At 38.9% G+C, this 22,041-nt stretch overlaps 1 protein-coding gene across 5 annotated transcripts in view; it reads left to right on the forward strand.

Annotated features, from left to right (window-relative positions):
* Positions 1 to 19,491, forward strand: part of LOC102900281 (phosphatidylinositol-binding clathrin assembly protein-like) — a 60,833-nt gene extending 41,342 nt beyond the window's left edge. For 3 of the 5 annotated variants that reach the window (XR_002739861.2, XR_002739862.2, XR_002739860.2), the window contains one exon: positions 488 to 602. Coding sequence is in view for 1 of the 5 variants with exons in the window: in XM_023249189.2 (XP_023104957.2) it covers positions 488 to 602; positions 18,377 to 18,460 (199 nt within the window). In the remaining 4 variants the exon portion in view is untranslated. Of the gene's footprint in view, positions 1 to 487; positions 603 to 10,856; positions 10,911 to 18,376; positions 18,489 to 19,359 lie in introns of those variants that run through there. The other 2 variants (XR_006592898.1, XM_023249189.2) reach the window with 2 other exon arrangements.
* Positions 19,492 to 22,041: the final 2,550 nt, after the last annotated feature.

The raw sequence follows: 22,041 nt of genomic DNA on the forward strand, positions 1-22,041 counted from the left end.
TTCTTTCTATTTATTATCATATTTATATAAAATATTCTCTATCTAGTATTATTTATTCTCCTAATAACTTTAATTCATAAAGAAGATAGGTAAATCCCATTTTACAAGTAAGAAAAGAAGTTCCTTAATGAAGGTTACACAGCTAGTGAATAGCCTCGTGGGGCTCAGAACTCAACACTTCTGCCTCTGACCTTAGTGCCCCTTCGACCTACCACCCTGGGAGAATACTAGTTTTTTCTCTAGATAAACTATTAAAATAGCTTAGAATAAAATGTATTCACTCAAGTCACTTTTTTATGCATAACTGCTACCATTGAATTCTTTTCGTGAACTCAAAACCCAGCAGAAACATTTAGTTTTGTAATGATAACTTAATTTCATCTACAAAACAGCCAATGGGCTTCTTTTGGCTTTGTTTTGTGACTTCATGTTTAAATGGTAGACTTGTCATTCTTCAGAGTGGACTGATTTATAAATCCCATCTTAGATCTGACATGAAGTGGCCTCAGACTTCAGACAAGGAAATTACTGGTGGAATGAAGTGGCAGCTGAATACCTACACGTGCACATCAACCATCTGGAACCATGTTTCCATTCCTCTGGTACGTCACATGGTAACGTTTCTTACGTATTATTACCTAGAATGCTAGAATGGTGGTAGTAAATCCAAAGATTTGAGAGAGAGAGAGAGAGAGAGAGATTTGAGAGAAGGTTGCTAATAGATTCAAAGTTGAAATATGGGTCCCCAATAAATTATCTGCAATTCTAAAATTCAAAAAGCTCCAGAAAGCAAGTTTTTAGTTGTTGTTGTTAAGTTCGCAACAAACTCTTTTGGCTGCAAAACTTTACCTGAACTACAAAGAGGCTGTCATCATTATTTATGGAAGTATAGATATTCACACCAAAATTTTGCATTTGGATTTTGCTGCAGAAATATTAATGTGTTAGATTACAGGGTACTATTCCAGCCCCCCAACCCTCAGGGTGTTACCAATATGGTCTTTGTGTAATTTCTAAATTATTTTTCCAAAAATTAGAAAACATTTTGAATTCCAAAGCACATTTGGCCCCAAGGGCTTAAGGATGTGGACCTATGCCATTTTTATATGATTTTGCTTTAATATTGGTCCAATGATATAACAAACTGTATGTTAACTCTTGAGCACCTAGTGACTTCGGTTTTCCTAATATGCAGCTGAGGTGTGTTCTAGGAGTGAGAATTTTGAGAGGTTTTGGGAAACAGGAAGAAGTAATTTCAAAATGTGCTGAGGAAAGGCGTGGCTGCACTGCTTCCTGGAGGACACAGATGGCTAAGGACCTAGAAAGGTCACAGCAAGGAGGTTTGGGGCTCGGAATAATAAGGAAGAAATGAAAAAACATTAACAGTTTGGGTCAACTTTAGGTTCATAAAGCTATTAATAGTATTCCCTTATTTTCCTTTAAATGGCTACAAAGTCTGGTGATTTCCATTCATTCTTGATATTGGTGAGTTGTATCTTCTGTTTCATCAAGCTTGTTACAGTTATATCAAACAACGAACTTTCAGTTTCATTGCATTTTCTCTACTGGTTTTCTCTTTTTAATTGTATTGATTTCTGCTTTCTAAATTTATTTTTTATTTTTTAGAGAGAGTGTGCATGCATGTGTGTGCTACTGGGGGAGGGGCAGACAGGGAGGGAGGGAGAGAATCCCAAGTAGGCTTCACACTCAGCACAGAACCCGATGCAAGGCTCGAACTCATGAATTGTGAGATCGTGCATGACCTGAGCCAAAATTGAGTTGGATGCTTAACCGACTGAGCCACCCAGACGCCTCCTGATTTCTGCTTTTATCTTTGTTATTTCCTTCTTTCTGTTTGATTTGAGCTTATTTTGCTCTTCTCCTCTGAGTTTCTTAAGATAGAAGTTTAGATTATTGATTAATACCTTTCTTCTTTGTAATATATTGTTTAATGGTATAAAACTCCTGCTAGGCCCCGATTTAGATGTTTTACTTTCATTTTTTTCCAGTTCAATATATTTTTAATTTCTCTTTGACTCATAGATTACTTACAGGTATGTTGTTTAATTTCTAAGTGTTGGAAGATTCTCTTGTTATGCTTTTAGTATTGAGTTCTAGTTTAATTCCTTTATGGTCAGAGAAAGTATGTTGTATGCTTTAAATTCTTTTAAATTTATTAACTTTTGATTTATAACACAGGATATGGTCTATCTTAGTGACACTCCATGAACACTTGATGATGTGTATTCTACTGTTGTTAGGTGGAATGTTCTATAAATGTCAATTAGATCCTGATGTGTTTATATTTAGGTTTGACATTTTATTATTTTCTGTTTGTTCCCTCTATTCATTGTCATTGTTGTTGTTCCACTGTTTCTTCTTTCTTGCCTTCTTTTGGGTTCTTTGAATATATTTTAGAATAGTATTTCATTTTAATTTATATGTTGTGATTTGGACTATATCTCTCTGTATGGTTTTTTAGTGTTTGCTCTAGCAGGTACAAAACACATACTTTTCACAGTCCATTAGATTCAAAATTTTACCATTTCAATTGGAATGTAGAAACATTAGCACCATATAGGTCCCTTATCTTCCTCTTTTTTACATTAGAGTTGTCTGTACATACGTTACACTCAGAAGACCAATCAATCTTACACCTTTTGTAGAACTCAAGAATGGGAGGATAGCCTATATAATATCTACTCATATATTTGCCATTTCCGTTGCTCTTCCCTCATTCCTGATATTCCAAGTTTCCTGCTAGTATAATTTCCCTTTTATATGAAGAACATCGATTAGCAATTCTGGCAATTCTGGCTATGAATTCTCTTATTTTTCCTTCATTTGAGAATGGCTTCATTTCACCTTTATTACTAAAACAGCTTTTACTGGATACATAATTCTGGAGTAACAGTTCTTTTCTTTCAGCATTTGAAAAAATGGGCCACTTCCTTCTGGCCCCATGGTTTCTGATGAAAACTCCACAGTCATCTGAATCATTTGTTCCCCTATAGATATTGTAAAATTTTTCTTTCAATATATTTTGTCTTTCATTTTCAGAAGTTTTAATGTGATGGCATGGATTTGGGGGGTTTGTTCTGTTCTAGTTTGTACAGCTTCTTAAATATGCATTTGTATATCTTTTCAGCACTCCAGTCGTTCTCTTCCCCTTCTGAGACTCTAAGAACGCAAATATTAGACCTTTAGATGGTTGTTCCACTAGTCCCTGAGGCTCTTTTTTGTTCTTTTGAGTCTTTTTTTTCCGTTCTCCAGAATGAATAATTCTATTGGTCTGTCTTCAAGTTCAGTGAATCTTTCCTCTGTCATCTGCATTCTGATATTGAGTCCGTTGATTGGGCATTTTTATATCAATTATTGCATTTTTCAGTTCTGAAGTTTCCATTTGGCTTTTTCCTGTTTCTTCTGTCTCTTTGCTGATGCTTTGTATTTTAACTTTTATTTCAGGGGTGTTCATGATTACTCATTCAAGCATTTTTATAATAGCCACTTTAAAGTCTTTGTCAGATATTTTTATAATAGCCACTTTATTTATTTTTTTAATATATGAAATTTATTGTCAAATTGGTTTCCATACAACACCCAGTGCTCATCCAAAAGATGCCCTCTTCAATGCCCATCACCTACCCTTCCCTCCCTCCCACCCCCCCCCCCCATCAACCCTCAGTTTGTTCTCAGTTTTTAAGAGTCTCTTATGCTTTGGCTCTCTCCCACTCTAACCTCTTTTTTTTTTTTCCTTCCCCTCCCCCATGGGTTTCTGTTAAGTTTCTCAGGATCCACATAAGAGTGAAAACATATGGTATCTGTCTTTCTCTGTATGGCTTATTTCACTTAGCATCACACTCTCCAGTTCCATCCACGTTGCTACAAAGGGCCATATTTCATTCTTTCTCATATAATAGCCACTTTAAAGTCTTTGTCAGATAATTTCGCCATCTGTGTCATCTTATCATTAGTGTATGTTGATTACCTTTTTGTCATGCAAATTGACACATTCATGGTTTTCTTCACGTACCAAGTAATTTTGCATTGCATCCTGGACATTTTGCCTATGACTTTGACTCCAGGTCTTGTTAAGTTTTACGAAGAATGTTAATACTTGTGTTGTAGCAGGCATAGGACCTGGTCAGGCATAAGCTGCACATTCTGCCTCCTTCTCTGGCCTGTGCTTCCAGGGTCAGCCCACTTTCCACAGCCTTTGCGCTACTGTTCTGGCCCTTCCTGCATGTGCACCGCCCAACAGTCAGCCTGGGATCTGGGTGTTGGTCTCTCCCCTGTGATCATTCTTCGGTATGCTCATTGAGATCAGATCTACCAGTGTGTTTTAACTTTCATTTGTTTGCATGTAATTTTTTTTATAATCTTAACTAAAACTTTATTTTAAAAAATTTTTAAATATAATTTATTGTCAAGTTAGCTAACATACAGTGTATATAGTGTGCTCTTGTTTTCGGGGGTAGATTCCCATGATTCATTGCTTACATACAACACCCAGTGTTCATCCCAAGAACTGCCCTCCTCAATGCCCATTATCCACTTTCCCCTCTCCCCCACTCCCCATCAACTCTCAGTTTGTTCTCTGTATTCAAGAGTCTCTTATGGGTTTGCCTCCCTCTTTTGAAACTATTTTTCCCCTTCCCTTCCCCCATGGTCTTTTGTTAAGTTTCTCAGGTTCCACATAGGAGTGAAAACACATGATATCTGTCTTTCTCTGACTGACTTATATAACTCAGCATAACACCTCCAGTTCCATCCACGTTGTTGCAAATGGCAAGATTTTATTCTTTCTCATTGCCAAGTAGTATTCCATTGTATATATAAACCACATCTTCTTTATCCATTCATCAGTTGATGGACATTCAGGCTCTTTCCATGATTTGGCTATTGTTGAAAGTGCTGCTATAAATATTGGAGTATAGGTGCCCCTATGAATTAGCACTCCTATATCATTTGGATAAATTCCTAGCAGTGCTATTGCTAGGTCATAGGGTAGTTCTATTTTTAATTTTTTGAGGAACCTCCACACTGTTTTCCAGAGCGGCTGCACCAGTTTCCATTCCCACCAACAGCCCAGTAGGATGCCCATTTCTCCACATCCTGGCCAACATCTGTTGTTTCCTGAGTTGTTAATTTTAGCCATTCTGACCAGTGTGAAGTGGTATCTCACTGTGGTTTTGATTTGTATTTCCCTGATGATGAGTGGTGTTGAACATCTCTTCATGTGTCTGTTGGCCATCTGGATGTCTTCTTTGGAAAAAGTATCTATTCATGTCTTCTGCCCATTTCTTAACTTGATTATTTGTTTCTTGGGTGTTGAGGTTGGTAAGTTCTTTATAGATTTTGGATACTAACCCTTTATCTGATATATCATTTGCAAATGTCTTCTTCCATTCCATAGGTTACCTTTTAGTTTTGTTGATTGTTTCCTTTGTAGTGCAGAAGCTTTTTATCTTGATGAGTCCCAGTAGGTCAATTTTACTTTTATTTCCTTTGCCTTCAGAGACGTGTCGAGTAAGATGTAGTAAGTTTTTATTTCTTCTTTGATTTCTTCTTTGACCTATTCATTGTTTAGTAGCATGTTATTTAACCTCTATGTATTTGTGGGCTTTCCAGACTTTTTCTTGTGGTTGACTTCTACTTTCATAGTGTTGTGGTCAGAAGAGTTGCATTTTATGACTTCAATCTTTTTGAATTTGTTGAGACTTGTTTTGAAAACTAATATCTATTCTGGAGAATGTTCCCATGTGCCCTTGAAAAGAATGTTTCTTTTGGGGTGGAATGTTCTGAATATATCTGTTAAATCCATCTGTTCCAGGGTTCCTGGGTGGCTCAGTTGGTTGAGCGTCTGAGTCTTGATTTCAGCTCGAGTCATGATCCCAGGGTCATGGTATTGGGCACCACATTGGCTCCACACTGAGCGTGGAGCCTACTTGGGATTCTCTCTCTCTCTCTCTCTCTCTCTCTCCCTCCCTCCCTCCCTCCCTCCCTCCGTCTCTCTCTCTCTCTCTCTCTCTCTCTCTCTCTCTCTCTCTCTCCCTCCCTCTGCCACTCTCCCCTGCTTACACACACTCTTCCTCTAAAAAAAACCAAAAATCTGTTCCAGAGTGTCATTCAAAGCCACTGTTTCCTTGTTGATCTTCTGTTTGGATGATCTTTCCATTGATGTAAGTGAGATGTTAAAATTCTCTACTATTATTTGTATTACTATCACTCAGTTTCTTTATGTTTGTTATTAACCATTTTATGTATTTGGGTGCTCCCATGTTGTATGCATAAATATTTACAATTGTTATATCTTCTTGGATCATCCCCTTTATGATTATATAATTTCCTTCTTTGTTTCTTATTACAGTCTTTGTTTTAAAGTCAATTTTGTATGATATAAGTATAGCTACCCTGACTTCCTTTTGACATTACTTTCTTGAGGCAAGGGAAATAAAAGCAAAAATAAACTATTGGGACTACATCAAAATAAAAAGCTTCTGCACAGTAAAGGAAACAATCAACAAAGTAATCAGCAACCTACAGAATGGGAAAAGATATTTGCAAATGACAGATCCAATAAAGGGCTAGTATCCAAAATCTATAAAGAAGTTATAAAAATCAACACCTAAAACTGAATAATTCAGTTAAAAAATGGCCAGAAGACATGAACACACACTTCTATAAGAAGACATACAGCTGGCCAACAGATGAAAAGATGTTCATCATCACTTACAATCAGGGAAATGCATAATCAAAACTACAATGAGATATCACCTCACAACTGTCAGAATGGCTAAAATTAGCAACACAGGAAATAACAGATGTTGGCTAGGATGTAGAGAAAGGGGAACCCTTTTACACTGTTCATGGGAATGCAAAGTGGTACAGCTAGTCTGGAAAACAGTGTGGAGAGTTCTCAAAAAGTTAAAATAGAGCTTCCCTATGATCCAGCAATCGCACTACTAGTTATTTACCCCAAAAATACAAAAACACTAATGCAAAGGGATACATGCACTACTAGGTATATTACAGCATTATTTACAATATGCAAATTATGGAAGCAGCCCAAGTGTCCCTCTATACGAATGGATAAAGAAGATGTGGTATATATCTACCATGGAATATTATTCAGCCATGAAAAGAATGAAGTCTTCCCGCTTGCAGTGACATGGATGAATTAGAGAGTATTCTAATTGAAAACCTAATCCTAAATCAGACCCTTACTCTAATCCCTAACTGCTAACCAATAACCCTTAACCCTAAGCTCTCACCTTGACCATAACCCTCTACCTAAACTCATCCTTCTGTAGAGATCTTTGAACTGCAGGACAATAGGCCCATACAACCACCATGGCCCTATCCCTGACTCTTATTCCAGGCATAAACTAAACCCATGATCTGAAAAAATAAAACATTTGATGTGTATATACAACGAAATATTATTCAGCCATAAAGAAGAAGGAAATCTTGTCATGTCATCTTAACCCAAACCCTAACCCCTAACCCCTAACCACTAACCCTAAGCCCTCACCCCTCACCCTGACCGTGACTCTCGTCTTACTTATCCCTCTGGAGAGGTTTCTGAACTGAGGGACAATAGGCCCATACCCTCACTCCAGCCCTTACCCTAGCCCTATCCCTTATTCCTCTTCTGAACCCTACTCCAAAATATGAGGAAAGAAAAGATCCATATTACTCAGCTATAAAAAAGAATGAAATCTTGCCCTTGCACCAACATGGATGGAGCTAGAGAGTATTATTCTAATCAAAATAAGTAAGAGAAAAACAAATACCATACCATATACCTCACTCATATGTTGAGTTTAAGAAAGAAAATAAACAAGCAAAGGGGAAAAAAGAGAGGCAAACCAAGAAACAGACTCTTACTGATAGAAAACAAACTGATGGTCATTAGAGGGGAAGTGGGTGGGACATGGGCTGGAGGGGTGATGGGTATTAAGAAGGGCACATGTTGTGATGAGCACTGGGTGTTGTATGTAAGTGATGAATCTTTGAATTCTACTCCTGAAACTAGTATTACATTGTATGTTAACTATACTGGAATTAAGATTAAAAAAAAACTTAATAAATAAAGATCAGATCTACCCCTGCAGGGGTGAGGAGAAGCGGACCGTGACCCCAGTAGTTCATAAACAGCTTCCCTGTGCTTTTGTATCTCTGCTCTCTCTCCAGTATTTTCCAGTTTCCTGGGACTCTCATTCTTTTTCCTCTGGCCCCAAAACCCCTCACTTCTGTGACTGAGACAAGTCAGGGTTCCAAGTGGTGGTGGTAGGGCAGAATTAAAAAAAAAATTTTTATCCCTCCCCTCACAGAGCCACAGCTCCCCCTAATGGAGAAGAACATTTCTCTCCCTCAGATATTTGGCTCTTCCAGTTTTCCCTGCAAGCCACTTTTGCTGCCAAGATATCAAGTAGGATTGCCTGGGATCTGGGGTGTGAGAGAATACAGTATGGGGGACTTTCTGACTTTCTCTGAGCTTTAGAAGTTCTCACGCAGACCGGAGCTAGACTTCTGGAGTTTTCTCTCATCTGTACAACAGTGATATCTTCCAGGTTTTAGGCTGCTTTGAGTCCAGTGTGGGGATAGTGGAAGGGAAAAATGATGAATCCACTGCCAGTTCAGTGGTACTTCTGATTTGGGAATTTTTTCCTGATCCACCTGCTGATACTTACTTTCCAGTGTTCTAATAGCTGCTCAGGCATGCGACCCAGCTTTTATACTTAGGTGCTCAGTAGGAAAGGCAGGTTGCCTGCGCTGACTAGATTTTAACTGCAACTAAAGCCCAATCCTTGGCTTTTACCTTGAGTTTAGTAAGTATATTTTATGTAACTATGGGTATATTTGGATATTCCTATTATAAGATATCTTCCCTCCTATTTTTGTTTTTCCCCCCTCAGTTTTGGCCTTCTTTTGCAATAATTACTTTCCTTTTTTCCTCCTTTCACTTCTTCCCCTGTTAACTTCTGAAGTTATACACTATTCTGCTATCCTTCTGTTTCCCTAGAGACTACAGCATGCATAGTTAAACTATGGAAGTCTAAAGTTAGTAATTTCTTCTGAAACGACATAAGGACTTAGGAAACTTGAATTTTGATCATACTCCCTGCTGACTTAATATGTTATTTTTGTAAGGTATTTTACTATTATCTTCTTAAAACTTTTTTATTGTGGTAAGATACATATAACATAAAATTTACCATCCTAACGATTTTAACTGTACAATTCAGTGGCATTAAATGCATTCAGAATGCTGAGTGGTGACTACTTTTCTGTTTTCTGTGCCTATCAAGTTGACTATTCTAGGTACTTCATTCTAAGTGGAGTCATACATTATTTGTCCTTTTGTGTGTGTCTTATTTCACTTAGTGTAATGTCTTCAAGATTCACCCATACTGAAAAAAAAGATTCATCCATATTGTAGCATGTCTCAGAATTTCATTCTCTTTTAAGGCTAAATAATTTTCCATTGTATATATTTACATTTTCTTTGTTCATTCATCCATTGATGGACACATTGGTTGTTTCCACCTTTTGGTTATTATGAATAATGCTGCAGTGAACATTGGTGTGTAAGTATCTATTTGAGTTTCTGCTTTCAGTTCTTTGGGTATATACCCAGACGTAGGATTGCTGGATCATATGATAATTCTATGCTTAATTTTTTGAGGAATTGTCATACCATTTACCCCAGTGGCTAAACCACTTTCTATTCCCCCAGCAGTGCAACTTCCCAACTAACTCACCAACACTTGTTTTCTGGATTAAAAAAATATATATTATAGCCATCCTAATGGGTGTGAACTAATATCTCATTGTAATTTTGATTTTCATTTCCCGAATGATTAGTGATGTTGAGCATCTTTTCATGTGCTTTTTTGCCTTCTGTATATTTTCTTTGGAGAAATGTCTATTCAAAACTTTTTGCCATTTTTTAAAAAAGTTTATTTATTTATTTTGAGAGAAAGAGAGAGCACAAGTGAGGGAGGGGCAGGGAGAGAGGAAGAGAGAGAATCCCAAGCAGGCTCCACACTGCCAGTGCAGAGCCTGATACAAGGACCGAACCCACCAAACCCCCGAACCGTGAGATCGTGACCTGAGCCTAAATCAAGAGTCCTATGCTTAACAGACTGAGCCACCCAGGTGCCCCAACCTTTTGCCATTTTTGAATTTGGTTATTTGCTTTGTTGTTGTTAAGTTGTAGGTGTTCTTATATAGATATATGAGATATATGAATAGCAAATATTTTCTCCCATTCTTTTCATTCCCTTGATAGTGTCCTTAAATGTACAAAATTTTTAGTTTTCATGAAGTCCAATTTATCTATTTTTTTCTTTTGTTGCTTGGACTTTTGGTGTCATGTTGAAGATTTCATTGCCAAATCTGATGGTATGAAAGTTACTCCCTATGCTTTCTTCAAAGATTTTTATAGTTTTACCTCGTAAGTTTAGGTGTTTGATCAATTTGGAGTTAATTTTTGTATATACTGTGAGGTCAAGGTCCAAACTTACTGTTTTTCATGTGACTATCCAGTTGTCTCTGCAGTGTCTGTCGAAGACTGTCCTTTCCTCATTGAATGGTCTTGGAACCCTTGTCAAAAATCAATTGACTAGATATGTGAGGGTTTTTTCTGTACTGTCTCCTATTTCATTGGTTTATATGCCTGTCTAGTCCTAAATTTTTCATGTTCAAAGAAAGATCATTGCCCTGGGTATAAATGGTTTACTATATTTGCTCTCAATATTAAATATGTAGCAGAATTTCTTCTGTATAATATTTCTTATTAAATATTAGTAGAAAACAGACTATGTAGTAACTGATACTTTTCTTCAAAGTACTACCTCTAGGGGCCTATCCAGTGACTTCACAGCAAGTGCCTATATAGAATGGTAAGAAAAAACCCTTTTAGGATATCAAGAGTGGGAGATATATTTAAACAACTTTTAAAAATGTTTATTCTTGAGAGAGAGAGAGAGAGAGAGAGAGAGAGAGACAGAGACAGAGACAGAGAATGTGAGCGGGAGAGGGGCAGAGAGAGAGGGTGACACAGAATCCAAAGCAGGCTCCAGGCTCTGAGCTGTCAGCACAGAGCCCAATGTGGGACTTGAACCCACAAACTGTGAGATCATGACTTGAGCCAAAGTCAGATGCCCAACCAACTGAGCCACCCAGGCGCCCAAGAGTGGGAAATATATTTAAAATTCTCCATGGCTTGCACTAACAGAAAAAAATCATGATACAGATAATTAAAAATGGAAGGTAATCGATCCACATCCTTTCCTTGCATTGGAAAAAGAAATGGCAGCCCTTTGAGATATGATATCGCAAAGGCTTTATGAGAAAGGAACCCTAGAAATGGGGAAGAGATGGGATTTGTGGCAGTGCAATAATTTAGAGAAAGCTGTTCCAGAATTAATAGATAATCCAAAATAGGAATAATCAATATGCACATAATGGAGATATAAGTATAACTTACTTTACATTCTTGGTTTGAGTTATGAGCTACTGTTTGCTGCTGGTTTTTCTCCTTTACAGCAGGGATTTTTGTTGTTATTTCATTTTGTTTTGTTTTATTTGCCATTTTGCTCTCTGGGATCATTTCCACTCTTCATTAAGCAGGTAAAAGAAAAGTGAAATGTAATAAGGCTGAATTTGTTGTTGTTGTTCAAGACTTGCAATGGGAGAAATTGTTAAGACGAGCAGAATGTCTGGAGATTTTCTGATTTCAGGCTTTTCATCCAACCTGTTTCTAACTCATTTTAGTCCATTATTTCTGTTCTGCCTATTTGGCAATGTTTTCATGATTTAAATTTTTTCTTTACTTGGTTAAAAATTGTTTGCAATCAGCAGTTCCCCTTTTTATAGCTTCAGTGCACTCCATAAATGTCATGTGATATAATACAGTTAATTGAAACTGTGAGGTCATTCAGTCTACATAGCCTCATCACCAATTAACTCATGTTTTTTTGTTGGTGGTGTTAATTTGGAAAAACGTTAAAAATACAGGAAAGTACATAAGATAATAGCCATCCATACCTCAAAGTCCTGAATTACTAAATGTTGGTATTTTGTCATAATTTTTTCAGATAATTTTTAATGATAATGATGTTATTTTACAAATAACAGCAAAATAATCTTGGCACACCTCCAGTGCTAGTCACCCTCCACCCCTCCAGAGACAATGACTGTGATGAATTTTATGTGTGGCCTTCCAGAACATTTCCATTCTTTTGCTATGGGAAAATAAATACTATTATTTTATATGATTTTTAAAAATTGATTATGATCAGTATCATTTTGTACTTATTACCGAAAATTTTTTTTCTTTTTGTTTTAAAAAAATTTTTTTTAATTGAATTTTTTAAAATTTATATCCAAATTAGTTAGCATATAGTACAACAATGATTTCAGGAGTAGATTCCTTAGTGCCCCTTACCCATTTGTCCCATCCCCCCTCCCCCAACCCCTCCAGCAACCCTCCATTTGTTCTCCATATTTATGAGTCTCTTCTGTTTTGTCCCCCTCCCTGTTTTTGTATTATTTTTGCTTCCCTTCCCTTATGTTCTTGTGTTTTGTCTCTTAAAGACCTCATATGAGTGAAGTCATATGATTTTTGTCTTTCTCTGACTGACTAATTTCACTTAGCATAATACCCTCCAGTTCCATCCATGTAGTTGCAAATGGCAAGATTTCACTCTTTTTGATTGCCGAGTAATACTCCATTGTCTCTATATACCACATCTTCTTTATCCATTCATCCATCGAGGGACATTTGGGCTCTTTCCATACTTTGGCTATTGCTGATAGTGCTGCTATAAACATGGGGGTGCCTGTGTCCCTTCGAAACAGCACACCTGTATCCCGTGGATAAATGCCTGGTAGTGCAATTGCTGGGTCGTAGGCTAGTTCTATTTTTAATTTTTTGAGGAACCTCCATACTGTTTTCCAGAGTAGCTGCACCAGCTTGCATTCCCATAAATTTTGTTTTTAATCTTTATTTTTGAGAGAGAGAAAGCAAGGGAGCAACAGAGAGAGAAGGAGACGCAGGATCCAAAGCAGGCTCCAGGCTCTGAGCTGTCAGCACAGAGCCTGACATGGGGCTTGAACTCACGATATGTGAGTTCATGACCTGAGCCGAAGTCAGATGCTTAACCGACTGAGCCACCCAGGTGCCCCACCGAAAATTTTCTCAAAAGAATTCTGTATATGCTATGTTACTACTTCTTTTCCTCTCATTCTCTCTTGAACTTATTACAGTAAGGACTCTGCCTGCCCCCATCGTTCTTCTTTCAGTCATGTGTGACCTCAGTATTACCATAACCATGGCTATGTTTCAGTCCACATCATGTCTTACCAGTGGTATCTGATACAGCTGACCACTCCCCACTCCTCGAACTGCTCTTTTCACTTGACTTCTAGGACATCATACTCTCAACCCATTGTTCCTTTTCAGTTTTGTCTTTCCCATCACTGAATACTCGAGTGCCCCAGAGTCAATCTCTGAGCACCTTCTCTATCAACATTCATTCCCTCGGTGACCCCATCTACATCATGGCTTTAGACGTACATTTATATGCTGACGATTCCCAAACTTGTATCACCAGTCTAGAGCTCTTCCCTGTTACCAATGTATATATCCAACTGCTTAATTGACACCTTCACCTGGATGTGCAATTGGCATCTCAAACTGTACAGATGCAACACTGAACTCCTTATCTCCCCAAAGCTGTTCTACTCACAGCCACCCTAATCATAGCTGATGGCAACTTTGTCTTTCTAGGTGCTCAGGCCAAACACGTTGGAGTCCTCCTTGATGCCTTTCTTTCTTTTGCTCCATAAATGATTGGCTTACAGAATAAGTTAGATCAAGCCACTCAGGTGCAACTGCCCCTGCTCCCGTTTCTCTCGGAGTAAAAGCCACGGTTCCCCATGGTCTCTCTGTCTTCATATCCTGGGACTTTTGCCTTGCTTAGTTCATTCTAGGCACAGGACTTCCCTGCTATTCTTTGAGCACACCAGGCACCCTCCCAGCTCAGGGTATTTGCAACTTTTTATGCAAAAAAAGTGCTCACAGCACTATTTTCCTAGATACTCATTTTGCTCACTACCTTACTTCCTTCAGGGATCTGACCAAATGAGTCCATTCTTGACTACCCTATATAAATAGCACCCCACTATTACCCAATGAGTTACTTTTCTGTCCTTATCTTACTCAACACTTCTATCACTCAGCCAGCATGTACTCATTAAGCATCTACTATGTTCTAGGTATTGTTTTAGGAAAGGGGATATAGCAATAATCAAAAGGAACAAAAATCCATGTCCTTGTGGTACGTACATTCTAATGGAAGGGAGTACACACAATAAATAAATAAGGTGAATTTCTTCACTTTCTATGAAGAAATTTAAAGCAGGGAAGAGTAAGAGTATTGGGGTAGGTTTCCATTTTAAATAGGCTGGTCAGTGAACACTTTATTGAGAGTATGACTCAGTCTTGAGTAGAAAACTGAAAGAGCAGAGGGAATAGGCCACATGGAAGATCAATTCCAGGGAGAGGGAATCGTCGGTGCAAAAGCCCTGAAGAGTGTCATGAGAGAGTAGATAAGATCACCTAGGAGTCAGTGTAGATCTTTAGTAACACAGATCCAAACAGTGAGCCCTGGGATGACCTGTCATTCACGGAGCAGGGAGATGCAGAGGAACTTGCAAAGGAGGTAGAAAAGGAGTGGCCGTGGGCACCTGGGTGTCTCAGTTGGTGAAGCATCTGACTTCAGCTCAGGTCATGATCTCACGGTTCGTCAGTTTGAGCCCCACGTTGGGCTCTGTGGTGACAGCTCAGAGCCTGGAAACTGCTTCAGATTCTGTGTCTCCCTCTCTCTCTCTGCCCCTCCCACACTCACACTCTGTCTCTCTCTCTCTGTCTCTGTTAAAAATAAAATAAACATTAAAAACATTTTCAAAAAAAAAAGGAGTGGCCAGTGAGGGAAGAGGAATGCTTCTTGAAACACTCTTAGATTTGGAAACACTATACTCTCTTAGTTTTCCTCCTACCTCATACCTGTTTTCTTTTAATTCTAGGTTCTTAAAATATTGTTTTTATTTGAGTACAGTTGACACACAATGTTACTTTAGTTTCAGGTGTACAACTTAGTGATCTGACAAGTGTATACATTATGCTGCCATCTGTCATCACACAACACTATTACAATATCATTGACTATATTCTCTGTGCACTTTTATGTAGACCTTTTATTCCCATGACTTATTCATTCCATTGCTAGAAGCCTCTATCTCCCATTCCCCTTCACCCATTCTGTCCCTCCCTCCCCCCCTCCCCTATGGCAACTGTCAGTTTGTTTTCTGTATTTGCAGATCTGATTCTGCTTTTTATTTGTTGTTTTGTTTTGTTTTAGATTCCACATATGAGTGAAATCACATGGTATTCGTCTTTCTCTGTCTGACCTATTTCACTTGGCATAATGCCCTCTAGGTCCATTCATGTTGTTGCAAATGGCACAGTCTCATCTTTTTTTTTTTTATGATTGCATAATATTCAATCTTCCTTCTCTGCTTGTCTATCGATGGACACGTGGGCTGCTTTCACATCCTGGCTATTGTCAATAATGCTGCAGTAGACACAGGGGTGCATCTATCTGTTTGAATTAGTGTTTTCATTTTATCTGGGTAAATACCCAGTAGTGAAATTACTGAATCATATTCTGGTTCTATATTTAACTTTTTGAGGAATCTCGACACTGTTTTCCACAGTGGCTGCACCAGTTTGCATTCCCACCAACAGTGCACGAGCGTTCCTTTTCCTCTGCATCCTTGCCAACACTTGTTGTTTCTTGTGTTTTTTATTTTAGCCATTCTGACAGCTGTGAGGTGATATCACATTGTGGTTTTGATTTGCATTTCCCTGATGGTGAGTGGTGTTGAGCATCTTTTCATGTGTCTGTTGGCCACCTGGATGTCTCCCTTGGAAAAATGTCTTTTTCAGGTCTTCTCATTTTTTAATTGGATTGTTCGGGGTTTTTTGGTGTTGACGTTTATAAGTTCTTTGTATATTTTGAATATTAACCCCTTATCAGATATGTCATTTACAAATATCTTCTCCCATTCAGTTGGTTGTCATTTTGTTTTGTTAATGCTTTCCTTTGCTGACTTCACAGCTCTTTTAAGTCTTCATTTGGACTTCTCTGTGCAACTTCTATAATTCACTATATTTGCCAGTTAAGCTCCAAAAGAGGATTAGAGGAGTATCATATGATGCTAGGTATGTCTATATATGCTAGAAGTAAGTATGGGCCCAAGCCTGGAGAAAGTAGACTTAATAGGAATATAAGGGAATGGGGGTAGAGCTGGGATACTCCACAGGAAAGGATAGGCAGTTAGGGTCCAACCACTAAAAGGTAGACTCCAGGTTAGGAATCAGTAACCAGATGGCATGTGTTGTTAGTATATAACAGAGACTGAAGCAAAATGTGTGGATCGCAAAGTAAAAACTAAACGGCTACAAAAAGAGCCAGGTTAGATCACAAAATTTTTCCCCCCAAAAGTGAACAGAATAGGGCCCATTTCCTAGGGAGTTTGCGTGAATGAGTACAAAGCTGTCCCTAGCATTGGCTGGACTGTGGAATGGGGATCTCACCCCTCAGGCATGAGTAACTACAGACCCAGGTGAACTGAAGGAGGCATACACACCTAGGTTCCCTAGAAGGATTAGGTGCCCCATCTGGTCACTGCATGGGGCTATTCCAGGGTGCAATATCTGATAGAATCATGGAAGTGGACCAAGGTCTCAGTCCTTGAGCAAGAGCAATCTTGATGATTTCTAAGCAGCACTGTTTGTAAGATGGGAAGTCATAGCAAGCCCTCTGTTTGGTCCTGCAGAGGCGACAGCCCTGTACCCTGCAGAGAGGTGGGGGCTGCTTCTCAATTGCTGCCATGGGGTTAAGACAACAAGAAAGACAGGAAAACTTAACCGTAACCTTAAAACTTAACCTTATTATCAACTAAAATTCTATTAGTCATTTTTACTTCTCCCCTATTCACTTCTCCCAATATCCCCCTGGGGATTTTTTAAGATCCAAGAGCAAAACTTCACAATTTTCTCTGTTAAACTTCAGCTTATTCATTTGGGATCCTATCTCTAGCTTGGAAAGTACACTAATGTTTCTGAGTCTATTTAATATGTTTATTATCCCTTCCAGTATATATGCTATCCACATGTTCAATGAGCATGGCATCTACATTTTCATTGATACCTTAGATACAGATAATCTGGAAGACCAAGGACACAGTCCTGTGCATATCACCAGAAACCTCTCAGCAGGTCAACACATTAATCATTAGTCTTTAGATATTAGTCATTTCAAGTCTCTAATTTACCCAGTTGTCCTTAACTACAGCCCACATTGCCTCAACTTGTGAGGAAAAAGTGCAATAGATAAAGATAGAGAAGCAGTAGGCTTGGAAAGACTTGCTGAGGAGTTTCACACTATCTGTAGTTAGTGAGGATCCATTTAAGAGGTTTAAACAGGGAAGGAAAATGGCCAGAGTCTTATCTTAATGGGCCTGTGAAACCTCCTCATATTTGTCTTTCATTAAATGTCCTTCTTTCATCTTTTGAATATATTTTAAAATCTGTATACAAATGCCAAATCATAATGTTGTACATTTTAAATATATACAACTTTATTTGTCAGTTATACCTCAACAAAGCTGGGGGGAAAAATCTGAGCTTATCAGGTCACCAGAAAGGTAACACAAACTAGAGAGATGTCAAAACAACTGATGCGCTATCAATTCTTAGCCCCGAATGCCTACCTAGCTCCACTCACCGCCATTACCTGGTGTGCCTGCCTGTTCTTCCCTCATTCCTTTCACCAGGAAAAGTTCTACATATCCTTCACGTTTGACCTTGAAATCATCAAATCAAATCACATGCCTGTACTAAAGTATTTCATCAAAGATCCATACATATTGTTGTATATCTAACATGTTCCATGTCCACCTTACAGATTTCCCTTCTCTTTCCCATGAGGATTATTGGCCCTGCAATGTAGGAGATCTTATTCTCATAAAGAGTCCTCTGTAGGCCTTATCGGTAGTTCATTCATGCCTCCTTTTCTAGAACTATTCTTGAGGTCTTATTCCTTCACACCATCTCACCAGCAGTTCCTTCACATCTACTTTTCTCTCTGGCAGTTAGCATTCCTTTCAGTTGATGTTCATTAAGTGTCGTATTTACTCTGGAGGGGCTACTTGTGCTCCTGGTACTATCGTATTGGGAGAGCAATTAAATGGTAATTAAGTTTTCATTTTTTGTTTTCTTTTCCATTTAAATTCATAGGTTCAAACTCCAGTGGGAGCTCCTTACCAAATGGTACCTCAACCCACGAGTTATACGCAACCAGACTCAGAGACCAGCAAGTAACCCTTCTACTCCATCCACAAGAAATAATGTATGTTTGAACTGTTGTTGCTTAGGGCCTTGGCAGAGATGTACAATCACTGGAGGCTTGGCCAGTGTCAGAAGAGAGTTTTACAATCTACACATCTTTTGTGTACTGTTTGTCTCATAGAAGAAAAATGAATTCTAACATTTTCAGCATTATAAAAAGACACCAAACTGTGCAGACCTCGTCCTCTACAAACTTGTGTTGTTAAACCTCAGCTGGGTTCTGATACTTACCCAGCAGTCTTATTCTTTCATTCAATAAGCCCAACTGATCAGTCCTGGACAGGTGGATAAATAACTCAGCCTGGAGATTTCAGGAACAACTTCCCAGAGAAGTGTTCTCTAAGTTGATTGCTAAGATTTAAAAATAGATAGCCTGTCAAGGGAGTGGGGAAAGGATATTCCAGATAAACAGATAAACAGATAGGAAAGCACAAAGCACCATGGGAAATCAAAGGAGGGGATGATTAAGTCAGGGATCAAATGTTCCAGGGTAATGAGTATCAAATGACAGGGAGGATTTCAACTAGTAGATGTATAGATAATAGAAGTTTTGTATCACAGCTAGAGAAAACAGCTTCAGCATAGAAGTGCATGCAAGTGTGGAAATGTGGATGCATGTAGCTGAAGCATATGGGAGACTGTCATTGCTTCAGAGTATTATTTTCTAGAATTTTCTTCCTTCAGTCTTTAGGTGATGTATTGGGTCCCCTAGTTCCTGAATATTTGTCTTAGGAGGCCTGACAAACCTTCGAGTATTAGATACTAAGATGGACCAGAGGTTGGTGTAAAAAATTTGTAATTTATTTTATAACCACAGGGAAAAATATGTAGAAATGATAAAAGACTTACATATCTATCTTTCTTTCATGCAGACACAATCCATGTAGAAGTATCAAAGCACAAAGATTCATATTCAGAGGTGAAAAAAAGGTGATGATCTCTCTAAAGCCTGAACTGAACCATCCACATCTGCCAAGTAAAGTAAACATTCATTTGAACCATCAGTACTTTTGAGACTCTTCAATTCAATGTTTTAGAGCTGACGCACTCTACTTCTCTTAATAGTTATTCTTGAAACTGTATCCTGCAAAATTATCAAAAACTAAAGTTAGTATCTTAATTTTCCCTCCCAAATAACACAAGGACCATAGAACACTTTTAAACTGTAAGGCCATTCCCTCCCAACTTACATACTATGGTGGTCCAATATTTTAGACCTGTCCCGTTTTGTTAGCCCCCCAGATAAAAAGTATTCGTATTTATATGAGGCATCTGGCTGGCTCAGCTGGTAGTACATGCAACTCGATCTTGGGGTCATGAATTTGAGCCCTATGTTGAGCATAATTTAAAAAAAAGGGATTAGTATTTACAGAAACAGTTTTTGCTTAGATTTAGCCATGTGTTTACAAATTCTTTGTTCGCTATTCTTTCTTGTAATTATTGTAATTATTTTCGTCTTTTTGAAGTACATCTTTTAGAAGTTCATTTAGTTTAGTTATGCTTGTGATAAACTCAGTTTTGTTTATCTGAAAATCTTTCTTCTTACTCATTATTTTTAAACTAAATTTTATTTTTTTTTTAAATTTTTTTTTTCAACGTTTATTTATTTTTGGGACAGAGAGAGACAGAGCATGAACAGGGGAGGGGCAGAGAGAGAGGGAGACACAGAATCAGAAACAGGCTCCAGGCTCTGAGCCATCAGCCCAGAGCCTGACGCGGGGCTCGAACTCACGGACCGCGAGATCGTGACCTGGCTGAAGTCGGACGCTCAACCGACTGCGCCACCCAGGCGCCCCATAAATTTTATTATTTTTAAGTATATTTATTTATTTTGAGAGAGACAGAGAAAGAGAGAGAGTGCAAGCAAGGGAGGGGCAGAGGGAGAGGGAGAGGGAGAAAGAGAATACCAAGCAGGCTCTGCACAGGTGGGGCTCAATCCCACGAACCGTGAGATCATGACCTGAGGCCAAGCCAAGTGTCGGATGCTTAACCAACTGAGGTACCCAGGTGCCCCTAAACAAAATTGTATTTTAAAAAATATCTTTAAATGTTTATTTATTTATTTTGAGAGAGAGAGAGAGAGCATGGGGGAGGGGCAGAAAGAGAGAGGGAGAGAGAGAGACTTTCAAGCAGGCCCTGTGCTGTCAGCACAGATTCTGATGCAGGGCTTGATCTTATGAACTGTGAGGTCATGACCTGAGCCAAAACCAAGTGTCAGACCCTTAACCGACGGAGCCACGCAGGTGCTCCCCTAAGCCAAATTTTAAACTAATGTACACATACAAGTTCTACAAGCATGCTTGTATGAATCTTTTTGCAGACAAACATGGATATATCTCCGGGGTAAATATATAGGAGTGGAATGGGTGAGTCATAGAATAGGTGTTTGTCTAAAATTAAAACTGCCAAAAGGTTTTTTTTTAATTTTTAATGTTTATTTTATTTTTGAGAGAGACAGAGTGCAAGTGGGGAGGGGCAGAGAGAGAGAGAGACATACACAAAATCCGAAGCAGGCTCCAGGCTCTGAGCTGTCAGCATAGAGCCCGATGCGAGGCTCAAACTCATGAGCCATGAGATCATGATCTGAGCCAAAGTTGGATGCTCAACTGACTGAGCCACCCAGGTGCCCCAAAACTGCCAAAAGTTTTCCAAAAACAACTGTTCCACTTCTTCCTGCTGCCAATGTATGGAGAAATCCAGGGACTTCAAATTGTAGCCAGAAATTACTGCTGTCAACATTAAAAAAAATTTTTTTTAATATTTATTTGTTTTTGAGAGAGAGACACACACACACACAGAACCCAAAGCAGGCTCCAAGCTCTGAGGTGTCAGCACAGAGCCCCACTTGGGCTCTAACCCATGAACACGAGATTGTTACCTGAGCCAAAGTTGGATGGTTAACCAACTGAGCCATCCAGACACACCACAAATGATCCATCCACAAATGAGCCATCCCTCACCCCATGATGAGGGAGAGTGGGGCAAGCTGAGGGCAAAGTACAGGCTAACAGCACCCCACCCCCAGGTGGGGTATGTGTGACATTCCTTAGACACTCCTGGCTACCCAAAAACAAAGGAAAGGGGTTTAAGTGCATGCCATGGTGATGTGGGAAACTAAGGCAAATGAAAAATTAAGTTCCCTTACTGCCTACAGCCGCTTATTGACAAGTCCTTGAAACCAGCAGAGTGACGTCCCTCTAGGAGCTCAGCTGCCTCTATGATGACACTTTGCTGGGGGCAAAAGAGAATCTTGGCTTAACATTATCCTGACCCACCCCCCAGGAACCTGTAAGTCTACTTTAATGTATAAAACTTCTTTGGAAACTTCCTTATCTCAACTGCCCCAGGATATATGCTGGCAATCATACTTCAAGCTTATGGCTCCCTAATATACATCTGAAGGGTCTCATGACTGAGGTTTTACTAAATGGTAATAAATGGCATTTTCCTAGCAACAGATAGTTCCCCAAGGTCCTGGAAACCTTGCTTCCAAGATTCCTTAGAGACTTACGCTGTCCCTAAGCCCCCCCCCCCCCCCCAACCTGTGGGTATAT

Source organism: Felis catus, chromosome X, assembly GCF_018350175.1.
Source record: "Felis catus isolate Fca126 chromosome X, F.catus_Fca126_mat1.0, whole genome shotgun sequence".
NCBI lineage: Eukaryota > Metazoa > Chordata > Mammalia > Carnivora > Felidae > Felis > Felis catus.